Here is a 25,612-nt window from a genome sequence, read left to right as displayed (position 1 = left end):
AAAAGTTAAAAATAGAAGTACCCCTAGGAGGCAGTAATTGTACTACTAGGTATTTACCCAAAGGATACAAAAATACAGAATCGAAAGGGCACATGCACCCCAATATTTATGGCAGCATTATCAACAATAGCCAAACTATGGAAAGAGCCCAAATGTCCATCATGTGATGAATGGATAAAGAAGATGTGAGTTATATGTAAAATGGAAAAAAATATTATTCAGCCATCAAAAAGAACGAAATCTTGTCATTTGCAACAATGTGGATGGAGCTACAGTGTATTATTCTACGTGAAATAGGTCAGAGAAAGACAAATACCATATGATCTCACTCATATATGGAATTCAAGTAAGAAAACATAAACATATGGGACAGGGTAAGAAAAAAAGGTGAGAGCGAAACAAGTCATAAATGACTCTTAACAATAGAGAACAAACTGAGGGTTGATGGAGGAACGAGGGCAGGATGGGCTAGACGGGTGATGGAGATTAAAGAAGGCAATTGTTGTGATGATCACTGGTTGTTGTATGAAAGTGACTGAATCAGTGAATTCTACTCCATAAACCAATATTGCACTGTATGTTCACTAAGATTGAAATTGGAAAAAAAAAAAGAAGGGGACTATATAATCATAAAGGGGATAATCCAATAAGAAGATATAATAATTGTAAATATTTATACACCCAACATGGGAGCACCCAAATATATAAAACAATTTTTCACGTATTAGATCACACAACAGGCTTCAACAAACACAAAAAGACTGAAGTCATACCATGCCCCTTTTCTGACCACAACACTATGACACTAGAAGTGAACAAGAAGAAAAAATCTTGAATGACCATAAATACACAGAGGTTAAACAACATGCTACTAAGCAATGAATGAGTGAACCAGGAAATCAAAGAAGTACATGGGGGGCGCCTGGGTGGCTCAGTCGGTTAAGTGTCCACCTTCAGCTCAGGTCATGATCCCAGGGTCCTGGGATCGAGCCCCGCATCAGGCTCCCTGTTCAGTGGAAAGACTGCTTCTCCCTCTCCCCACCCCCACCCCCACTTGCGCTCTTTCTCACTATTTCTCTCTCTCTCAATAAATAAATAAAATCTTAAAAAACAAAACAAAACAAAGAAGTACATGGAATCAAATGAAAATTAAAACATAACAGTCCAAAACCTTTAAGATGCAGCAAAAGCTGTCCTAAGAGAGAAGCGTATAGCAATATAGGTCTACCTCAAGAAGGAAGAAAAAGCTCAAAGAAACAACATAACCTAACTGATGGAGCTAGAAAAAGAACAACAAACGAAGCCTAAAGCCAGCAGAATAAAGGAAATAATAAAGATGTGAGCAGAAATAAATGACATAGAAACTAAACCCCAACAACAAAAAACAACAGTTCTTTGAAAATATTAATAAAGTTGATAAACCCCTAGCCAAACCTATCAAAAAGAAAAGAGAAAGGATCCAAATAAATAAAATCAGAAATGAGAGAGGACAAATAACAACTAATACCACAGAAATACAAACTATTATGAAATCTATATGCCAAAAAAATGAACAACCTGGGAGAAACGGATAAATTTCTAGAAACATATTAACTACCAAAACTGAAACAGGAAGAAATAGAAAATATGAATAGACCAGCAGAGAAATTGAATCAGTAACCAAAAATCTCCAAACAAATAGAAGTCTAGGACCAGGTGGTTTCATAGGAGAATTTTACCAAAATTTTAAAGAAGAGTTAATACTTATTCTTCTCAAACTATTCCAAAAAATAGAAATGGAAGAACTTCCAACTTCATTCTGTGAGGCTAGCAATACCCTGCTACCAAAACCAGGTAAGAATTCCACTAAAAAAGAGAACTATAGGCCAACATCCCTGATGAGAATGGATACAGAAATTCTCAATAAAATACAAGCCGACCTAATCCAACAAAATCCATTCACCGATTCATCCAATCTGACCTAATCCATTCACCACCATCAAGCTGGATTTATTCCTGGCTTGTAAGCGTTGTTGAATATTTACAAATAAATCAGCATGATACATCACATTAATAAAAGAAAGGATAAGAACCATTGGATCTTCTGCAGAACAAGCATTTGACAAAGTACGTCCGTTCATGATAAAAACCCTCAGCAAAGTAGTTTTAGAGGGAACATACCTCAAGATAATAAAACCCATCTATGGAAAACCCACAGCTAATATCATCCACAATGGGGAAAAACTGAGAGCGTTTCCTTAATGGTTAGGAACAAGGCAAGGACGTCCACTCTCACCACTGTTATTTATAACAGTACTGGAAATCCTAGCCACGGTAATTAGACAAGAAAAAGAAATAAAAGGCAACCAAATTGGCAAGGAAGAAGTCAAACTTTCACTATTTCCAGATGACATGATACTTTATATAGAAAATCCAAAAGACTCCACCAAAAAATCACTCGAACTGATACATGAATTCAGTAAAGTTGTAGGATACATAATAAACGTACAGAAATCTGTTGCATTTCTACACACCAATAATGATGCAGCAGAAAGAGAAATTAAGGAATGAATCCCATTTACAGTTTACACCAAACATAAGATACCTAGGAATAAACCTAATCAAAAAGGTGAAAGATGTGTACTCTTTAAACTATAAAACACTGATGAAAGAAAGTGAATATTACACAAAGAAATGGAAAGATATTTCATGTTCATAGATTGGAAGAACAAATAGTGTTAAAATGTCTATACTACCCAAAGCAATCTACACATTTAATGCAATCTCTATCAAAATGACAACAGTATTTTTCAGAGCTAAAACAAACAATCCTAAAATTTGTATGGAATCACAAAAGACCCTGAATAGCCAAAGTAACCTTAAAAAAGAAAAGCAAAGCTGGAGGCATCACAACTCAATTCAACTTACATTACAAAGCTGTAGTAATCAAAACAGAATGATACTGACACAAAAACAGACACACAATCATTGGAACAGAATGGAAAACCCAGAAATGAACCCACAGCTATATGGTCAATTAATCCTTGACAAAGCGGGGAAGAATGTCCAATGGGAAAAAGACCGTTCAACAAATGGTGCTTGGAAAACTGGATAGCAACACACCAAAGAATAAAACCAGACCATTTTCTTACATCATACACAAAAATAAATTCAAAATGGATGAAAGACCTAATGTGAGAGCTGAAACCGTAAGAATCCTAGAAGAGAATATAGGCAGTAAGTTGTGTGACATCAGCCATAGCAACTTCTTTCTAGGTATGTCTCCTGAAGCAAGGACAAAAGCAAAAATTAACTACTGGGACTACATAAAAATAAAAAGCTTCTGCACAGCAAAGGAAACAATCAACAAAACTAAAATGCAGCCTATGGAATGGAAGAAGATACTTTCAAATGACATATGTGATAAAGGGCTACTATCCAAAATATATAAGGAATTTATAAAACTCAACACCAAGAAGACAAACAATCCAATTAAAACATGGGCAGATTTTTGATAACGATGATGGGGAGGAACAGAGATCCCAGCAGAAACATGAACAGACATTTCTCCAAAGAAGACATCCAGATGGCCAACAAACACATGAAAAGATGTTCAACATCACTCATCATCAGGCAAATGCAAATCAAAACTATAATGAGATACCACCTCACACCTGTCAGAACGGATAAAATCAGTAACACAAGAGACAACAGATGCTCGTGAGGATGCGGAGAAAGGGCAACCCTCTTGCACTATTGGTGGGAATGCAAACTGGCACAGCCAATCTGGAGAACAGTATGTAGGTTTCTTAAGAAGTTAAAAAATAGAGCTACCCTACGACCCAGCAATTGCACTACTAGGTATTTACCCACAAGATACAGAAATACTAATTCAAAGGGATACATGCACCTCAAAGTTTATAGCAGTATTATCTATAATAGCCAAAATATGGACACAGCCCAAGTGTCCATCAACTGATGAATAAAGAAGATGTGGTATACATATATACAAAGGAATGTTACTCAGCCATAAGAAGGAATGAGATCTTGTCACTTGCACTGACATGGATGGAGCTAGAGGGTATTATGTTAAGCAAAATAAGTCAGAGAAAGACAAATACCATATGATTTCACACATATGTGCAATTCAGCAAAAACAAAAAAACAAAGCAAACAAAGAAACAGACTTTTAACTACAGGGAACAAAGTGATGGTTATCAGTAGGGAGGTCGGTGGGGGTGTTGGGTTACATAGGTGATGGGGATTAAGGAGTGCACTGGTTGTGATGAGCACTGGGTGTTGTATGGAAATGTTGGATCACTATATTATATATCAAAACTAATATTATACTGTATGTTAACTAACTGGAATTTAAATAAAAACAATAAAAAAAGAATTTCCATCTCTCTACTTCCATTATTAATGTATTCTTACATGTTTCCTTTTCCACTAAAATCCTCAGCATTATTAATCACAGTATTTGAAAATTCCTGCTTTGATAATGTCAACATTCCTGCCGTATCTGATTCTGCGTCTGACGTTTACTTAAGTCACTTCAAACTGTTTTAATCCTATTTTACTTTTTTTTAATTTTTTTATTGTTATGTTAATCCCCATACATTACATCATTAGTTTTAGATATAGTGTTCCATGATTCATTGTTTGTGCATAACACCCAGTGCTCCATGCAGAACGTGCCCTCCTCAATACCCATCACGAGGCTAACCCATCCTCCCAGCCCCCTCCCCTCTAGAACCCTCAGTTTGTTTTTCAGAGTCCATCGTCTCTCATGGTTCTTCTCCCCCTCCGATTTCCCCCCCTTCATTCTTCCCCTCCTGCTACATTCTTCTTCTTCTTTTTTTCTTTCTTAACATATATTGCATTATTTGTTTCAGAGGTACAGATCTGAGATTCAACAGTCCTGCACAATTCACAGCGCTTACCAGAACACATACCCTCCCCAGTGTCCATCACCCAGTCACCCCATCCCTCCCACCCCACCCCCCACTCCAGCAACCCTCAGTTTGTTTCCTGAGATTAAGAATTCCTCATATCAGTGAGGTCATATGATACATGTCTTTCTCTGTTTGACTTATTTCGCTCAGCATAATACCCTCCAGTTCCATCCACGTCGTTGCAAATGGCAAGATCTTATTCCTTTTGATGGCTGCATAATATTCCATTGTATTTATATACCACATCTTCTTTATCCATTCATCTGTTGATGGACATCTTGGCTCTTTCCACAGTTTGGCTATTGTGGACATTGCTGCTATAAACATCGGGGTGCACGTAGCCTTTCGGGTCCCTACTTTTGTATCTTTGGGGTAAATACCCAGTAGTGCAATTGCTGGATCATATGGTAGCTCTATTTTCAACTTTTTGAGGAACCTCCATACTGTTTTCCAGAGTGGCTGCACCAGCTGGCATTCCCACCAACAGTGTAGGAGGGTTCCCCTTTCTCCGCATCCCCGCCAACATCTGTCATTTCCTGACTTGTTAATTTTAGCCATTCTGACTGGTGTGAGGTGGTATCTCATTGAGGTTTTGATTTGGATTTCCCTGATGCCGAGCGATATTGAACACTTTTTCATGTGTCTGTTGGCCATTTGGATGTCTTCTTTGGAGAAATGTCTGTTCATGTCTTCTGCCCATTTCTTGATTGGATTCTTTGTTCTTTTGGTGTTGAGTTTGATGAGTTCTTTATAGATTTTGGATACTAGCCCTTTATCTGATATGTCATTTGCAAATATCTTCTCCCATTCTGTCAGTTGTCTTTTGGTTTTGTTGACTGTTTCCTTTGCTTTGCAAAAGCTTTTTATCTTGATGAAGTCCCAATAGTTCATTTTTGCCCTTGCTTCCCTTGCCTTTGGCGATGTTTCTAGGAAGAAGTTGCTGCGGCTGAGGTCGAAGAGGTTGCTGCCTGTGTTCTCCTTTAGGATTTTGATGGACTCCTGTCTCACATTGAGGTCTTTCAACCATTTGGAGTCTATTTTTGTGTGTGGTGTAAGGAAATGGTCCAGTTTCATTCTTCTGCATGTGGCTGTCCAATTTTCCCAACACCATTTGTTGAAGAGACTGTCTTTTTTCCATTGGACATTCTTTCCTGCTTTGTCGAAGATTAGTTGACCATAGAGTTGAGGGTCCATTTCTGGGCTCTCTATTCTGTTCCATTGATCTATGTGTCTGTTTTTGTGCCAGTACCATACTGTCTTGATGATGACAGCTTTGTAGTAGAGCTGGAAGTCTGGAATTGTGATGCCGCCAGCTTTGCTTTTCTTTTTCAACATTCCTCTGGCTATGCGGGGTCTTTTCTGGTTCCATACAAATTTTAGGATTATTTGTTCCATTTCTTTGAAGAAAGTGGATGGTATTTTGATGGGGATTGCATTGAATGTGTAGATTGCTCTAGGTAGGATTGACATCTTCACAATATTTGTTCTTCCAATCCATGAGCATGGAACGTTTTTCCATTTCTTTGTGTCTTCCTCAATTTCTTTCATGAGTATTTTATAGTTTTCTGAGTACAGATCCTTTGCCTCTTTGGTTACATTTATTCCTAGGTATCTTATGGTTTTGGGTGCAATTGTAAATGGGATCGACTCCTTAATTTCTCTTTCTTCTGACTTGTTGTTGGTGTATAGGAATGCCACTGACTTCTGTGCATTGATTTTATATCCTGCCACTTGACTGAATTCCTGTATGAGTTCTAGCAGTTTTGGGGTGGAGTCTTTGGGATTTTCCACATAAAGTATCATATCATCTGCAAAGAGTGAGAGTTTGACTTCTTCTTTGCCAATTTGGATGCCTTTGATTTCTTTTTGTTGTCTGATTGCTGTGGCTAGGACTTCCAATACTATGTTGAATAGCAGTGGTGATAGTGGACATCCCTGCTGCGTTCCTGACCTTAGGGGGAAAGCTCTCAGTTTTTCCCCATTGAGAATGATATTCGCTGTGGGTTTTTCATACATGGCTTTTATGATATTGAGGTATGTACCCTCTATCCCTATACTCTGAAGAGTGTTGATCAAGAAAGGATGCTGTACTTTGTCAAATGCTTTTTCTGCATCTATTGAGAGGATCATGTGATTCTTGTTTTTTCTTTTGTTAATGTATTGTATCACGTTGATTGATTTGCGGATGTTGAACCAACCTTGCAGCCCAGGGATAAATCCGACTTGGTCGTGGTGAATAATCCTTTTAATGTACTGTTGGATCCTATTGGCTAGTATTTTGGTGAGAATTTTTGCATCCATGTTCATCAGGGATATTGGTCTGTAATTCTCCTTTTTGATGGGGTCTTTGTCTGGTTTTGGGATCAAGGTAATGCTGGCCTCATAAAATGAGTTTGGAAGTTTTCCTTCCATTTCTATTTTTTGGAACAGTTTCAGAAGAACAGGTATTAATTCTTCTTGAAATGTTTGGTAGAATTCCCCTGGGAAGCCATCTGGCCCTGGGCTTTTGTGTTTTGGGAGATTTTTGATGACTGCTTCTATTTCCTTAGTGGTTATAGGTCTGTTCAGGTGTTCTATTTCTTCCTGGTTCAGTTTTGGTAGTTGATACATCTCTAGGAATGCATCCATTACTTCCAGGTTATCTAATTTGTTGGCATAGAGTTGCTCATAATATGTTCTTATAATTGTTTGTATTTCTTTGGTGTTGGTTGTGATTTCTCCTCTTTCATTCATGATTTTATTTATTTGGGTCATTTCTCCTTTCTTTTTGATAAGTCTGGCCAGGGGCTTATCAATCTTGTTAATTCTTTCAAAGAACCAGCTCCTAGTTTCGTTGATCTGTTCTACTGTTCTTTTGGTTTCTATTTCATTGATTTCTGCTCTGATCTTTATGATTTCTCTTCTCCTGCTGGGTTTAGGCTTTATTTGCTGTTCTTTCTCCAGCTCCTTTAGGTGTAGGGTTAGGTTGTGTACTTGAGACCTTTCTTGTTTCTTGAGAAAGGCTTGTATTGCTATATACTTTCCTCTTAGGACTGCCTTTGCTGTATCCCAAAGATTTTGAATAGTTGTGTTTTCATTTTCATTGGTTTCCATGAATTTTTTTAATTCTTCTTTAATTTCCTGGTTGACCCATTCATTCTTCAGTAGGATGCTCTTTAGCCTCCATGTATTTGAGTTCTTTCTGACTTTCCTCTTGTGATTGAGTTCTAGTTTCAAAGCATTGTGGTCTGAAAATAGGCAGGGAATGATCCCAATCTTCTGGTACCGGTTGAGACCTGATTTATGACCTAGGATGTGATCTATTCTGGAGAATGTTCCATGGGCACTAGAGAAGAATGTGTATTCCATTGCTTTGGGATGGAATGCTCTGAATATGTCTGTGAAGTCCATTTGGTCCAGTGTGTCATTTAAAGTCTTTATTTCCTTGTTGATCTTTTGCTTAGATGATCTGTCCATTTCAGGGAGGGGGGTGTTAAAGTCCCCCACTATTATTGTATTGTTGTCAATGTGTTTCTTTGCTTTTGTTATTAATTGCCTTATATAATTGGCTGCTCCCGTGTTAGGGGCATAGATATTTACAATTGTTAGATCTTCTTGTTGGATAGACCCTTTAAGTATGATATAGTGTCCTTCCTCATCTCTTATTACAGTCTTTGGTTTAAAATCTAATTTGTCTGATATAAGGATTGCCACCCCAGCTTTCTTTTGGTGTCCATTAGCATGGTAAATGGTTTTCCACCCCCTCACTTTCAATCTGGGGGTGTCTTTGGGTCTAAAATGAGTCTCTTGCAGACAGCATATCGATGGGTCTTGTTTTTTAATCCAATCTGATAGCCTGTGTCTTTTGATTGGGGCATTTAGCCCATTTACATTCAGGGTAACTATTGAAAGATAGGAGTTCAGTGCCATTGTATTGCCTGTAAAGTGACTGTTACTGTATATTGTTTGTGTTCCTTTCTGGTCTATGTTGCTTTTAGGCTCTCTCTTTGCTTAGAGGACCCCTTTCAATATTTGTTGTAGGGCTGGTTTCGTGTTTGCAAATTCTTTTAGTTTTTGTTTGTCCTGGAAGCTTTTTATCTCTCCTTCAATTTTCAATGACAGCCTAGCTGGATATAGTATTCTTGGCTGCATATTTTTCTCATTTAGTGCTCTGAATATGTCCTGCCAGTCCTTTCTGGCCTGCCAGGTCTCTGTGGATAAGTCTGTTGCCAATCTAATGTTTCTACCATTGTAGGTTACATATCTCTTCTCCCGAGCTGCTTTCAGGATTTTCTCTTTGTCTCTGAGACTCGTAAGTTTTACTATTAGATGTCGGGGTGTTGACCTATTTTTATTGATTTTGAGAGGGGTTCTCTGTGCTTCCTGGATTTTGATGCCTGTTTCCTTCCCCAAATTAGGGAAGTTCTCGCTATAATTTGCTCCATTATACCTTCTGCCCCTCTCTCTCTTTCTTCTTCTTCTGGGATCCCAATTATTCTAATGTTGTTTCGTCTTATGGTATCGTTTATCTCTCGAATTCTACCCTCGTGATCCAGTAGTTGTTTATCTCTCTTTTTCTCAGCTTCTTTATTTTCCATCATTTGGTCCTCTATCTCACTGATTCTTTCTTCTGCCTCATTTATCCTAGCAGTTAGCGCCCCCATATTTGATTGCACCTCATTAATAGCCTTTTTGATTTCTACTTGGTTCGATTTTAGTTCTTTTACTTCTCCAGAAAGGGTTTCTCTAATAACTTCCATGTTTTTTTCAAGCCCAGCTAGTATCTTTAAAGTGATGATTCTGAACTCTAGATCTGACATCGTACTAATGTCCGTATTGAGTAGGTCCCTGGCAGTCGGTACTACCTCTTGTTCTTTTTGTTGAGGTGATTTTTTCCATCTTGTCATTTTGTGCAGAGGAGAATAGATTAATGAGAGAACAAAATGCTAGCAGGGTAACAACGTCCCCAGAAAATATACTCTAAACAAATCAGAAAAGACCTGAAGCAGTGGGAAAAGAAAGGGAAAGAGAGAAAAAAGAAAAGGAAAGAAAAAAAGAAAAAAGAAAAAGATAAAGATAAAAACAAACAAAAGCAGAACAAAACAAAACAAAACAAAAACAGAATGTGATCAAATATGATCAGGCTGGATTATAGATCAGTGCCACACACTAGATTTTGGGTGTATTTTGGTCTGTTAAAAGAAAGTCCCTCCCAAAATTTTAAAGAAAGAAAAACTTATATATGTACAAAAATAAGGGTTGATATGATGAAGGGATGGAATATGACTGTAAAGATGGAAATTATAAAAAATTTTTAAAAAGGATTTGATAAGTTGTTTGAAAAAAGAAAGAAGAGGATTAAAAAAAAAAAAAAAGAAAAAGAAAAAAAGGGAGAGAATGTGATCAGGCAGGGGAGTAGAAAAAAAACCATACACTAGAGATTTAGAGTATATTTTGATCTGTTAGAAGAAACTATCTCAAGATTTTAAAGAGAGAACAACTTATATATATATGCCAAAAATACGGGTAACTACTATGAAGGGATAGAATATGACTTTAAAAATGAAAAATAAAAATGTTTTTTTTTTAAAAAAGGGATTGATAAGATGTTGGTTGAAAAAAGGAAAAAGAAAAATTCAAAAAAAAAGAAAAAAGGAAAAAAGAAAAAAAGACAGTTAAAAAAAATAATTAACTTTGAAAGACTAAAGAATCATGGTAAAAAAGCCATGAATTCTATGTGCAGTGTTCCCCTAGCGCTGGAGTTCTGCCGTTCTCATTGATCGGTAAACTTGGTCTTGGCTGGCTGTTCTCGCTGATCTTCTGGGGGAGGGGCCTGTTGCCGTGGTTCCCAAATGTCTCTGCCGGAGGCGGAATTGCCCCGCCCTTGCCGGTCCGGGCTAAGTAATCTGCTCGGGTTTGCTCTCCGGAGCTTTTGTTCCCTGCAAGCTTTCCGTACAGCTTTGGAGGCGGAGAGTGAAAATGGCGGCCTCCCAGTCTCCGCCCCGGAGGAGCCGAGAACTCAGGGTCCCGGTCCTCAGCGAGCCCCCAGAGAAAAGCAGTCAGTCCCTCCCGTCTCCCCGGTCTCCGGCCACACTCCGCGCTCACCCGGCCTGTGACCGCGCCTTTCTATCTGGCACCCGACCCCGGGTGGAGTCTCCAAACCCAGCAGATCCCCGCGGTGCGCTCCCGCGCCTCTCCTCCCCGGGGAAGAAGGTGAGTCTCCCCGGATCTGCCGCTTGTTGGGTCCCTGCTGGAGGAGCAGTGGCCCGACTGTCCCGGGATCACGGTTTATGACAACCCCGAGCTGACCGCCCGCGCCTGGGCTCCGTCTCTGCAGCCGGCTTCCCCGCTCCGATCCCTGGGAGCTCTGCCGCACTCAGGCACCCCCGGTCTTTCTGTGACCCCGAGGGTCCTGAGACCACACTGTCCCGCGAGGGTTCCACCCCCCACTTCGCCACCAGAGTGACGTCCCTCAGCGGAGCAGACTTTTAAAGTTCCGATTTTGTGCTCCGTGGCTCTATCACTTGCCAGAAGCGGCCGACGGAGGCCCCTCCCCCGCCGTCTATCCTCCCGAATATCGCCTCGGATTCACTTCTCCGCACGTCCTACCTTCCAGAAAGTGGTCGCTTTTCTGTTCAGAGAGTTGTTGCTATTCTTTTCTTCGATCTCCTGTTGAGTTTGTAGGTGTTCAGAATGGTTTGATCCCTATCCAGCTGAATTCCTGAGAGGAGACGGAATCCAGGTCTCCTACTCCTCCGCCATCTTGCTCCGCCCCCCTCCTATTTTACTTTTTTGCCTTTTAGTATTCCTTGTGAATTTTTATTGCAAGGTCAACATAATGTACTGGGTAAAAGAAACTGCAGTAACCGGTCCTTTAGTAATGTGGTGGTAAGGAAAAGGGGAGTAGAAGCACTGTATGGTCCTATGATTAGGTCTCAGTCTTTTGGTGTGCCCCTGGACTATGACCTTTACTAGTGCTTCTCAGTGTTTTCTTTCCTGTAGGTTGGACAGGACAGTTACAGGGGGCTGGAGTTGGGTACTTCCCTTCCCCCAGGGAAGTCTGGCTTCAATAAAACTCCAGTAGGTTAGGTTCTGGTGAAATAGCTTCTCCTGAGGGCCCATCTGGTGAAGAAAAACAATGCTCTCACATATTTCAAAATGGTTCCTCTTTCCTAGCCCTTCCAAAAGCACAAAGGGATTTTTCTCCAATCTCAGTGAGAACACTTGAAAAAGTGAAGAAGGGTCCTTATAACTGGGTCCATTTAGAGGCATTTAACTCTCATAACTGTTCACACTCAGCCTCTAGCAATTAATTAAAGTTTAAATTTCTTATCCCCACACGCGTTCCCACGGATGTTCCTTCGTGTGGCTCTCTACTCCAGTAAATTGTGATTTTCTGTATCTCCCTATCTATCTCTCCTATTTTTGGTGTAGACATTTGCCCTATGACCTCACTTCGCTAATGGATCTAAGAATTGTTTATCTTTCAGTTTGTTCAGCTCTTTACTCTGCAGTGACAACTTCTAAACTCATTTCCCAGACCAGAAACTAGAGTTCTCTCTTCATTTTATGTTTTTTCATTTTTATGGTATTGCTGTGCTTTCTGTAGTGTCCGTTCTTTCTTCAGCCCCTTGTCATTTGGACTTTATTTCTGAAGTGATTTTTTCTTGTCCTTCAATTTCTTTTCTTAGTTCTTTCAGTTCTTATTTCACATCATCTTATCGTCTTGCCATCTCTTTTCCGGGTTCCTTTTATTTCTGCTTTGTGATACAATTGCTTAATTAAGTTCCAAAATTAATGTTGAAAATGCTGCAATTCTTCTCCACATTGTAATGGCATTTTCCTGGTGTTTTTTTCTTCTTCCACTGACAAAATTTGATATTCCTTTGTTTCCAATATTACATATACAATTGAATTTTTTCTTAAGTTTGAATTAGATGAATTTTTCTGAATCAACTATTAACAGGAGGACTCTCTAAAAGAGGGAAAATGTTAGGATAGCTTTCCCCGTTTTTCTAATCTCAAGGGCATCCTCTTCTTACTAAGTGACAGTTTATGTGTATATGGTGACTCGTGGTGACCAGATTTCCTTTGATTCTCATATCCTTATTTGTTTCACATGGGTTCCTACCACTGACCCACTGACGTTTCCTTTTTGACTACACTACTAGCCAGTGCCACCAGGGATGAAGTTCCTGCCTCATAAAATAATCCCCTTTTATAGAATAATGCTGTTTAAAAAAATTCTATAACCTCTGTTCCCTGTATGCTCTCCATACCATATTTCTCTGCCTCTCTTCCTTGCCCACTTCGTGTTCAGATATGCCCTCAAAAATTCCCCCAGAGGGTGTGTGTCATCCTTCTGAGAATAATTATTTATTGATTTGGGAGAGGGGGAAGTGCAGAATACATTTTGCCACCCATGGGTCATTTGGCTTCCTCACCTGGACACCAGTGTCACTTTCTACAGTTATTCTGCATTCTATGTGTTTTTCATACGTTATTATTCGGTGTATTCTCTATCTCACAATTTTGCTAAAAAAAAATAATAAGTTGTGGGTGCTTCATTCATTCTTCTTATATTGTACAGTTTTAGGAGAAAAGATAGGAGGTATGGGTGTAAGTAGATTCCATAGTGCTACCTGAATCCCAAAGCCCTAAATATTATTTTTAACCATGCACACCAAATACCTCCATGATGGCTCAATCACTGATTCCAAAAGATGACAACAAATGGGGATTTTTAAGAAATACTGATTCTTGGACTCCTCTGCCAGAGATCCTCACGTAATCATTCTGGGATGGAGGCTAATAATATGTTATTATAAAGACCTCTGTTTCTGATGCATAGCTAATTTAGAACCTAATAATCATGGACTTCAAACCCCTATTTCAACAAGAAATGTTTTAAGTAAAAGACTTTTCAGGGGAAATCTGTGCTAATAATAACTATGTTATTTTTCCTTTAAAAATATCCTTCTTGGGGTGCCTGGGTGGTTCAGTCAGGTTGAGCATCTGCCTTCAGCTCAGGTCATGCTCTCTGGGTCTGGGATTGAGTCCTGCATTAGGTTCCAGTCCTGTACTGGGCTCCCTGCTCAGTGGGCTGTCTGCTTCTCCTCCTCCCGCTGCCCCTCCCCCCAGCTCATGCTCTTTTTCTCTCTCTCAAATAAATAAAATCTTAAAATAAATAAATAAATAAAAATAAAAATATCCTTCTTTGCTTTTTACTTCAAGTTAGCTAAAATTATCTTGGGGCTCCTGGGTGGCTCAGTCAGCTGAGCATCTGACTCTTGGTTTCAGCTCAGGTCATGATCTCAGGGTTGGGAGATCGAGCCTTGTATCAGGCTCTGCACTCAGCAGGGAGTCTGCTTGAGATTCTCTCTCTCTCTCTCCCCGCCCCTCCCCCCACTCGCAGGCACTCTCTCTCTAAAATAAATATTTCTTAAAAATCCTTCTTGCATTTTAATTCAAGTTAGCTAAAATTATCTAAATTTACATTTAAGGTAAATTTCTTTGGCTCTGTAAGTTGAATTAGCTCCATGTCTTTCTGAGTTTAATAGTTTTGAAAAATTTAATTTTAATGTCATTATGTAAATGTTGTATTCATAATAGGCAAATACAAATAAAGCATCACAGAAATAAATATAAAAATGAACACAAAAAAAAGATCAGGGCCATTATGTCTGGTTGTGCACTGCAAAAGCAGGTGTCAGTTCTCAGTAATTCTAACATGAATACTTACGTCTATGCTGTTCATTGACTACACTATAAAAACTTAACAAGGGCTGTAAACTGATACATAAATTGTTATTAGCAGTAACCATAATGCAGTCTAATCTCTCAGAAGAAGGTCTTTTATTTCTTTTATACTCCCTAAATTATTATTACAATGTTTGGGCTATATGGTAAAATAGTAAGAATGTAAAGGATAGTTAAGGCAAGATAATTTTGAAATTAAGTTTTTTGATGTAATGTGTATTACAGGTTGCTTATTCAATTATTATCACTAAATTCAAAATCAAAATCTTTATGTGTACAAATGAGTCAAATGAGTACAAGCAATAGGTTAAACAGTTTATGCATAATGGAGAAATCACATACTACAACTTGTCCCAAAGATCAAAGTAATAAAGGCAAATAAAAAACTGACCCTAAGGCAAGTTTTCTCTTATTATGCATTTTCATAGATACCCATATATTAGGTCAAATAAATAACGCTATAAAAATATGACATACTACATATCAAACTTCAAGCAGAAAATATTTCTTAGAAATAAAACTCCAAAGCACTCATCACTGAAGAAGTTCAAGATATCACTTAAAGGGTATAAAACTTTACTATTTTCAAAGAAGAAAAATTTTAATTCAAGTCTTATAATTATAAATCCAAAACAGAACATACCAATTACTTGAATCCCACATTCTCACCTGTCCAACCGGTATAAGCAGAGCAATCATGTGGGTCAGCTGTCTTCAGCCCCTCCTCCATTTGCTGTAGAAGATCTTTGATTTTGGTCTGGATTCGCCTTGTGAAATCATGAATGATCTGAGAACCAAAAGAATACAGAAATTTATATTGTGTAAGAATAGAGCAATACTATAATAAATACTTAAATAATCTCAGAACGTAAGAGGTAGAAATTATATTACCTGGCCCTTTTCGATGCTTCATTGGTGTCTACCTTGATTTTATAAGGTAAGTTTTTAAAGGAGATAATGCCCTATATGGACTATAGGCATTGGTAGGATTACAAAAAATAAGTTGTAGAAACCAAAGGAAATAAAAATTTTTAAAAAAAGATGGATTTGACTACACAAACATGTTAACTTCTGTAAGTTAAAGAATGTAAGAAAGATGGCTTAAAAATTAATGACAAGGGGGAAACATCTGCAATATAAAACATTGTAAGTAAAAAAAGACCACAACAATATAGAAATAGACCTAAAATTATCAAGGTACCTTACAAAAAGAAAAATATGAAATGACAAACATATGAAAAATGTTAAATTACTTAGCAATTAATGAAATGCAAATAAATATAAGTACCACAGTTTGCCTTATCAGATTAACAAATAATAAAAAAATTTAAAAACATTAAGTCCCAAGGCTGCTAAGAGCTAAGGAAACAAGTATTCTTAATCACTGGTAGCCTTTCTCAAGAGAAATTTAGCAGCATTCTTAAATAAGTAGTCGATAGTGTTCAAATTTTTTTTCTAAAGATTTTATTTACTTATTTAACAGAGAAAGAGACAGCGAGAGAGGGAACACAAGCAGGGGGAGCGGGAGGGAGAAGCAGGCTTCCCACCGAGCAGGGAGCCTGACGTGGGGCTTGATCCCAGGACCCCGGGATCATGACCTGAGCCGAAGGCAGACGCTTAACGACTGAGCCACCCAGGCGCGCCAATAGTGTTCAGATTTTTATGTCTTTGATGATTTCTGAAAGATCTAGCTGCCAGAGAAACTGCTGAGATATATTAAAATCCATGACTATGATTGTGGAATTTTCTATTTAACCCTTTATTATTTTTTGCTTTCATGTATTTTGTAGTTCTGTTATTAGACACAAATTTATGACTGTGCGTCTTACTGACAGACTGACTTGTTATAAAAATGTCCCTCTATGAGACTATGGAGAAAATGTTTTTGTGTTACCACACAGTTTAGGGCTTTCAAGCACATTTTCCTGAAATTTGGGATTCTAGACTAAAAGCAAACCTTAGGAATTAAGCTACAATTGTATACACTGTAATAAGTCCAGAGAGGTTTACTTAACCCTGGAGATATGTGTTTATATTTGAGGGGGATGAGGCCCTAAAACAGGAAGACACTGGGCGCCTGGGTGGCTCAGTCGGTTAAGTGACTGCCTTCGGCTCAGGTCATGATCTGGGGGTCCTGGGATCGAGCCCCGCATCGGGCTCCCCCTGCTCTGCGGGGAGCCTGCTTCTCCCTCCGCCTCTGCCTGCCACTCCCCCTCTTGTGCTCTATCAAATAAATAAATAAAATCTTTAAAAAAATTAAAAATAAAACAGGGAGACACTTCTGAATTGTATAACTGAAGAGTAACCGGCTTATCTTTTTCATAGAGAAATCGATTTACATTCCAAAGACTTAAGAGTATGATATTTCTAATGAAACTCTCCGAGAAGGAGAAGGGAAGACAGTTGCCTCTTTTCCATTTGTAAAAAGCAGAGAAAAGTTACGTTTCTTCATCATTTGCCTACAATACACACACGTTGCATAAGGAGGACGTTTGACATAGCTTTCATTGTGTTGCCCCACAGGGAAGACCTGAGACACATGGAACCACTCATTGGTTATAGTCTGTCTGATAAATAGTAAATCTCTGATCCAGAAACCTCTTGTGTACATTCAAGAAAAAATTAACAGATAAAGATCAAAGACCTAAACCAGGGTGACATCAGCATCACTGCAGCATTAGGATTAGGCATCCCTTGTTTTTGTCCTCCCTTTAACAATAAAAATTAGGCATCCATCCACAAACAGAAGTGCTTTTGTGTGAGTTGTGGAACCCAGCTCCTACACCAAGGGACCCATGGGAGGTCTCGCCCACCAGTCTATCAGGTAATAAGCAGAGATTCTGGTACTGGCTGTGGAACCTACAGGAGACTGGGAACTAGTTGTCGCCCCCGCCCCCCAAGCTGTGATCTGAGAGTGCATGCAGAACCCCGAGTTGAGCAATCACTTTCGGATCAGAAAACCTTTGGAGAAATCCAGTTTTTGAGAGGAAAAGTTCCAACAGTCCATTAGAGGAAAAAAAAAGAGTTTGTATGCATTAAATTGGGAAAGAGCTTGTCTTTATCAGCATTACCGCTTCCCAAAGGTGGAACAGCATAAGGCTAAATAGATGGCCCATGTTTTCTCCCATAGGGAAAAGGGAGAGCCCTTGAGTGAATGCCCAGTTTTCAAATCTTGCACGTGCAGGACTCTGTTGAAGAGACTCATTCTTCTTTCATGGCAGTCGGAGCATTACTGGGAGGGCTCTATGACTGGGGAGAAGAGGAAAATTGGGGCAGTAGCATATAAGATTCCCAGAGCAGAGCGCATGAAAGGGCTACAGTTCCCGCAGATGTGTTCTGGACTCAGACACAGGTTAATGAAAAATCAAGGAAACATGACATACCCAAAATATCACAATAATCTTCCACTAACCAAACCCAAAGACATAAAAATGTATGATTTATCCAATAAAGAATTCAAAATAGCTGTCTTAAGGAAACTCAATGAGCTGCATCTGCCTTTGGCTCAGGTCATGAACCCAGGGTCCTGGGATCGAGCCCCGCACTGGGCTCCCTGCTCCACGGGAAGCCTGCTTCTCCCTCTCCCCCTCCCTCTGCTTGTGTTCCCTCTCTCGCTGTCAAATGAATAAATAAAAATCTTAAAAAAATAAAAATAAAAACAAAGAAAATACAGAAAGAAAATTTAATGAAATCAGAAAAAGAACACATGACCAAAATGAGAAATTTAACAAAGAGATGGAAATCATGGAAAAGAATCAAAAATAAATTCTAGAGCTGAAGAATTTAATGAAATAGAAAACACAGCAAAGAGAATCAAAAGCAGAGTAGACCAAATAGAAGATAAAATCAGTGAGAAGATAGGAACTGCGAAACAACCCAGTCTGAAGACAAAAAAAGAAAAAAACATTAAAAAGAGTGAAGAAAGCCTATGTGATCTATAGGACACCTTCAAAACAAAACAACAATATCTGCACCAGTTCCACAAAGAGAAGGGGGCAAAACCTTATTTAAAGAATGATAGCAGAGAACTTCCCAAACCCGTGAAAAGGTCTGGACATAATAAATAGATCACCCCATTATTTTAATCCGAAATGTCCCTGTCTAAGACACGTTAGAATAAAACAATCAAAAACCAAACTGTAGGAGAGCTGACAACACGGACTCCATCTTTGGCCCTCCATCTTGTTCTTCATGTTCACGTGATGACCTCTCTTGGAGCTACATGTTCTGGGCCCCTGGAAGATTAACATACATACCTTAGAAATGCCCATCAAGGCCAGGATGGGGGAGGCTTGCTTTGGCCTCCCATGAATCTGTTAGAGATAACATCGTCTCACCCCTTCCTGATGCACAGCTGGGGCCATAAGATGTAATTAAAGATTAACTGCCAATTAGATACAGGCAAGCCCTCTGAAATGCATGCAAGCCCTCTGATCTCACTACAATGCCCTTCTGTGCATCCCCTCCCTCTATAAAATCTCTGTACTAATGTCTGGATCATTCTCCACCTGATCCCCCATCAGTAAGTTCCCCTGAATAAAACTCTGTAAACTGTATGAAGTCGCCTGCTTTGTTTCCCAGTCTCAAGGTCCCTTCTCCATTTGGGGGATGATGTAGGAAAGACGTCAGGGTTCGAAGCCGATGGCCAAGAAAGAATTCTTGAGACGTCTTCGGTGTAAAAAGGTGATTTTATTAAAGCACGGGGACAGGACCCATGGGCAGAAAGAGCTGCAAAGAGGTTGTGAGGGGTGGTGATTATACACCTACAAGTTGGGAGGAGGTTTAGGGATAGCGTAAGTCTCTAAGGAATTTTGAAAACAAGGTTTTCAGGACCTTGAGGGGACTCAGCTATTGTTGGGAAAAGGTCATTTATTACCGTTTAATAAAACCTTAGTCCTGAGACCCTTCAGATGTATATCAGTGGGCCATATGCTTGGGGGATGATTGCCAACACATATCTTGCGGGGTTTAGAGATAAAGGAAAATTTCTGAAGGCATTTTTATATGTTAAAGCAGACTTACGGGGCGGTCGGGCTAAGTGGGCCTTTTGCCCTTAGCAAGGTGCTGACATTGAGGCAGTTGAGTCCCTAGAGGAATTTCACTCTGCCTGCTTCAAGGACTTGTCCGTGGGCTGTGAGTAATAAGGAAATGTAATAATTTCTTTTCCTTTTTTCTGTCTCTGTTTCCCACATCAGGGGATACTTTACTGTCCTTCTCCTACCTTCTAACACAACACAGAGAGAGAAACCTAGAGATAGCAAGAGAAAAGATGATATATAACCTACAAAGAAACCTCCAATGGGATTTCTCAGCAGAAATCCTACAGTCTAGGAGACTAGGGTGATATATCCAAAGTGCTGGAATTCTGAGACATGATTACTGGGCACAGGTTTATCTACTTTTGGCTTCTTATTACCAAGGAACTAAAGATATTTGGGTCCATTGGTAAACAGGTTTACCACATTGAAAAAGCTACTATGAGGAAGCATATACTTCTAGAAATTGTGAAATGTATTCATAAAATAGCCAATTCACAGAATGCTTGTGGAACAGACAATCCGTAATTGTTTACTTCTTAGTTTTCACTAGAAATTAAGGTCCCTAAGGGTTAAGGATTCTAAACAATACATGTCATTTAAACTAATAGAAATAACAAGACTAAAAGGAAACAACTGTATTAAAAGTAGGCTAAGAAAAAGTACAATTTTTTTGGATAAGGAAAGATACGAAGAACATGTTTTTTGTTAAAGAAAAAAAGTGTAACTGTGTCCTAGAGTAAAACGACTGGTTGTTCCAGGATAAGAAAGAGGTAAAACCTGAATGGAGGGGGAGGTTGTAGAAAAGGAGTCTTGGGAAAGGAATTTTCTGTGTGAGCAAGCAGGCTAAGACCGGAATGAATTTAAGTTTTTAAAGAATGAGTCTAAATATCAAAAGTACACATGCAAAATTAGAATTCGGTTTTCTCCCTGTTAAAAGGACAAACTTTTGGGGCGCCTGGGTGGCTCAGTCATTAAGCATCTGCCTTCGGCTCAGGTCATGATCCCAGGGTCCTGGGATCGAGCCCCACATCAGGCTCCCTGCTCCACGGGAAGCCTGCTTCTCCCTCTCCCACTCCCCCTGCTTGTGTTCCCTCTCTGGCTGTCTTTCTCTCTGTCAAATAAATAAAACCTTTAAAAAAAAAAAAAAAAAAAAAGGACAAACTTTTCTTGAAATATTGGTCTATAGAGAGGCTGTGAAAGGTCTGTCTTTACTTTTTAAGTAGTCTGCCCACAAAGCAAAGATTCTGTGTCTTATCAAAGTCATTTTCTGTGCTTAAGTGTCGTCTGTAGCAAGATTTTAATCACTTGGGAGAAGGGAGTCTTCAATATTTCCGAGTTAAATTTTGTTCTCAACTATGTAACCTTTTGGATTTGCCTTTAAAATCTCGTGTTTCCACTTTGGTTATGTGAATCACTACTATTTCATAATGATCTATGATGCTATTTAGTCAAGTGCTCAAAATTTTTGACATTTTGACAACTTTCCAAAATCGAATTCTAAATGGTGTCTTTGCCATTATAACAACCTAGATTTCTCTGAGGGTCCCTGGAAAATCTCAAAGGATTTGTCTCTTACATTGTAAAAAATAGATGTAGAACGAAATATGTTTATTTGGCATGTTAAATTACATGTGAAGCACTACAAATAAGTGATGACAAACTTTCTTAGGGTATAAGGGCCCAAGAGGAGGCAACCCCAAGATGGGCCCCTTTGGCATAAACATTATTGAGTTAAAAGTAATCAAAACCCAGGGGTGGCTGGGTGGCTCAGATCACCCACTGGGTGGCCCCGGGATGGAACCCCGCACTGGGCTTCCTGCTCAGCAGGGAATCTGCTTCTCCTTATCCCTCTGTCGCCACACCCCACCCATGCTCTAAAATTAAATCTTTTTTTTTTAAAGTAATCAAAACCCAGCAGATGCAGGAAAAGCTCTCTGCCTCCCCCACAACTGCCTAAATTTACATTGTAAAGGAGAGCCTGTAACGGGAAGAAAGCTAGTAAAAAAGACTCCCCTTTACCTAAGGAACTCATCTGCATAATATGGCAACCTTGTTCTTCCAAACATCCCCTTTCACTTCCTTGCTAATGGTCTTTCTCCCCCTTTGTGTCCTCAGCACTACCGCCCCCCCTCCGCATACCTCTCCTTAGCTCTTAAAAGCTTCCTGTTGCCTCATTATCTTTGGAATCTCCTGTCTGTATGGATTCCCTGCAAGTACACCTATTAAATTTTATTTTCTCCTGTTAATCTCTTACGTGGGTTTGATTCTAAGTCCAGCTAGAAGGACCACAGGGCAAAGGAAGATCTTCCTCCTCAACAGGTGTATGTGTATGGATATATGTTCCAACATGACCAATTATCTTAAACTGTTTCACACCACAGAAATAACTACATTTCCTTATCAAATGAACTCTCATCACATCTTTAACTATGGCCATTTTTTAAGTCTTTTGTCATTTACAGTCATTGTTTTACTCTTATGCTTTTGCAAATGTGCTTCATCTTCAGAGAGATACACAACGGTAAGAACTCTGGCAAGTAGTCTAGAATACAGATTTCACCTAACTTTAAGATCATAAAGCTGAATTAGATAAGAATTTCCAGAACCAATGAAAAAACTGGACTCGAGCAGAACAAGAATTAACAACATGGGACTGAATGAACTGATGGGGATTATAATTTTTTCTTACAACTTTTTCTTTGAAACGTTGCTGGTTCCTTAATATTTTTTTTCCTCCAGATTTCAGAAACCTCTTCTCTTTACTCTTACGCTACTTGTGACTTACAGTAAAAATGCAAAACACATGGGGAACCAGGGAGGGGAACTGGGACTTGGAACACTTAGGTCAGTGAAAAAAACAATAACCTAACTGGTAAACGTCTGCTTTCACCAAACGTGAACAGTTACGCTGATGTTCACGTCTTCCTTTATTTCCACTTTTCCCCTACGAAATGAACGTTTGTTCAAATACCCCGTTTCAGTCCTGGGCACGCAGACAAGACCAATCCAAACGACACTACTGTTTATGAACAACGCTTTTTTGTTGTTCCTATGCCGTAAATCCCAAGGGCAGGGGACCAGGGGCCAGGCCTGATGATACAACCGGCCTCCGGGAGACGAGGAACAGACTGTCAGGGGGTACGCTTGCAGCTCCAGGGGCTGGAGCGCGTGCGAGGCCCCCGACAGAAAATAAATCTGCATGTCAACCGCCACTACAGCCCTGACATTCACTTCCACGTGCCAAGAAATAGAGGCTTCATCAATGTATTTCAAAGGCATGAGAGGCCAGGAGGCGCCTATCAAAAGGCAAGCTGTCAACAAAACAGAAATCCATAACCCTTCCTCCCGGAAGCAGGGCAGCTTGCTACCAGAACGCGCGCCCAGACGCCGTTCTTCCCCGATTCCCTCGCGCTCCCAGCTTGGGACTCGCGCGGCGCCCGGCGCGGAGAGGTGACGTCAGCGCGCCTTGGGGGCGGGGCGGGTGGACGCTACCATCGCCAACCCCCCCCCCCCAACCTGGCGCGGCCCAAGGCTCGGCCAGCGCCGACCGCCGACTCACCTTTCCGTTGTTGTGAAAAGGGAGGCCAAGCTCGTCGGTGGTGGGTGGGGGGCGAGTACAGCCCGTCTCCTCGGCCGCCCCGGCGGCGAACACCGCGGAGGCAGCGGCCTCGTAGTCCGGGAAGGGGTTGGTGAACGCCCGCTCCTCCATCTCTGCTTCCCCGCCCAGATGGAACTTCAGTCTCTTTGACATGGTCTCGCCCATCTCAGCCGCGCGCTCTTTCCCTACCAGTGGGGCCGCGCGGCACGGCGAGCGGGCGGGGACAAACTTCCTGGCGAGGCGCTTCGATTCGAGCAACGCTCTGGGAGCCCGGGCGTGCTCCCGCCGCCGCCTCTCTCCGCGACCCTGCGCGGCCGGGGGTCGACGGCTTCCTTCACGAAGGCTGCCAGCGGCGAGGACGAGCGGGGCTTCGGAGCGGGCAGGAGCCTCTCCCGGGGGCCGGCCTCGCAGCGGGGCGCCGGCACATCTGGCGGCAGCTGCTGTGCTGCACGTACTGCCCCCACCCCGCCCGGACGCCGACTGGGCCGCCGATCCCCGGTGGCGCGGGCTCGGGTGAAGCTGCCCGGCCGGGAGCGCGCAGGCTCCGCGGGGAGCGCTCAGGCCGGAGCCTCGGCTGCGCTGGGCAGCTCAGAGTCCGCACACGCCTGGCCGCATCGCCCCTTCGCCGCCGCCGCCCGCTCTCAGGCTGCGGCCCCGCGGGGACAGGGGCCCGCGGCTTGCACAGCCGGTCCGCGGCGACGCGCACGGCAGGGCCGGAGTCCCCGGGCTCTGGAATCGCTCCCGGGCTCGCCGCGCCCGGCTCCTCTTCTGCGTCCGAGAGCCTCTCCAGATTTTCCAGAGCAAGCCGAAGGACCGCGCGTGGCGCTTCCCGCAGGAAAAGCCTGTAGAGAGTAATTCGCTGTCATTCAAGGTGTGTGCGGTGTGCAGACCAGGGCAAGCGCGTCCCTAGACGCGCCATCATCAGTCTGCATTTTCACCAGCCGACAGGTTCCGCCGATGTCCTCTGCGCCCGGTGCGCCAGCCACGCGAGCAGCAGCAGCTCTTTGATATCAAGGGAAAAAAAAAATTCCTCTAAAGAAAAGCATTTCGAAACAGCCTAAAACACTGCAAGGATAGTGTCTCCCAGGGGCAGGGGGGGAAACAGTCCCTCCTATTCATCACAGTTGGGAGGGGGGTGTCTGGAGGAGGAGCCACAGGCCTTTTTTTTTTTTTTTTTTCCTTTTCACGTTTTATTTCAGTCCCTGTGTTTGAATAAACATAGGTTTGGTAACAGGAGGTAATGTTAATCATCTAAATATTTAATTGGCCTGAAAGATTTCTCTTTCTTAATTGCCCGGGAACATAACATGCATAGTAAAAGGACACAAATAAATCGTTGCCGTTTATGTAATCACAGTATGATTAACAACAGTCTTTGTTGGCTCTCTTTGTTCTTGTTGTCACTTTAATTATTTGGGACCAAATAGATGTAATGATTTCTCCTTGAGGAAAATATCTTATACCCCCCACCCCCAATTAAATATTGATTGAATGCCAGATGATGCTAGGTGATGACGAATAGACATTTAAAAAGGTAATTTCTGCCCTTCGGGTTCCTACAGTTAGTGGGTGAGAAAGGTAAGGATTACAGCGTAGGAAGAGATTTTTTTTTTTTTAATTCTGGAACCAAGCAAGATGCTTTAGTATAATAAAAAGTGACATGATAGAGGAAAACAGTGTCAAACAGGAAGGGATCAGTCCTCCTGCCTCTGGCCTGGCTCCCCACTGCCTGTACTGTTGTCTCCCCCAACTGTTCATGTGAAACACCCCCTATGATGGGATGGCCACCGGCGATTACAGTGTAGGGGAACATCATTTTAAAGGGATTACTCAGCATAACTATCCTCAGAGTTCAAGGAAACAACTATAACAGCGTGCCTATGTAGCTGCATCCCTTGAGGGCCTGCTCTGCTTTCTGCTTCATTTCCTTGTCCTGGTGTCCAACCCTCAGTAAAGGAAATTTTCTTACTGCTCCCAATTTTCATGCTTTCACCTGGAGGAAATTTAATCCCCTAACTACTGATGTTCAGCTGCCTTAGGAACCACCCCTCTCCCACCTCAGGGACTTCACTAGACAAAATACCCCACAGCAGATATTCACCAAAGCCTGAGTTATTTAGACTAGAACATCACAGGCACGTGGGGCAGAAACAGCCAGGGCTGGCTTTGCTATGGTGAGTCTGGTGACCTTTGCTGTCTCCTCAAACCCATTCGCTGTGAAGATCATTTTTCTCATTCTTAAAATGTGGTGGGTACCTGTGGACAACTGTTGGCAAGTACACAAACTTACACGGAGGACAACC

At 41.1% G+C, this 25,612-nt stretch overlaps 1 protein-coding gene across 1 annotated transcript in view; it reads right to left on the bottom strand.

Annotated features, from left to right (window-relative positions):
• The window catches only part of LANCL2 (LanC like glutathione S-transferase 2), a 65,092-nt gene extending 40,672 nt beyond the window's left edge, over nt 1-24,420 (bottom strand). Inside the window, exons 1-2 of the mRNA XM_078059945.1 lie at nt 23,271-24,420; nt 15,342-15,459 (exon numbers count right to left, since the gene is read on the bottom strand). Of these exons, the coding sequence (XP_077916071.1) occupies nt 15,342-15,459; nt 23,271-23,474 (322 nt within the window). The 5' untranslated portion in view covers nt 23,475-24,420. The remainder of the gene's footprint in view (nt 1-15,341; nt 15,460-23,270) is intronic.
• Nucleotides 24,421-25,612: the final 1,192 nt, after the last annotated feature.

Source organism: Halichoerus grypus, chromosome 12, assembly GCF_964656455.1.
Source record: "Halichoerus grypus chromosome 12, mHalGry1.hap1.1, whole genome shotgun sequence".
NCBI classification, from domain to species: domain Eukaryota; kingdom Metazoa; phylum Chordata; class Mammalia; order Carnivora; family Phocidae; genus Halichoerus; species Halichoerus grypus.
Note: the sequence above shows the minus strand (reverse complement) of the source record. Positions and strands in the feature narration are given on the sequence as shown.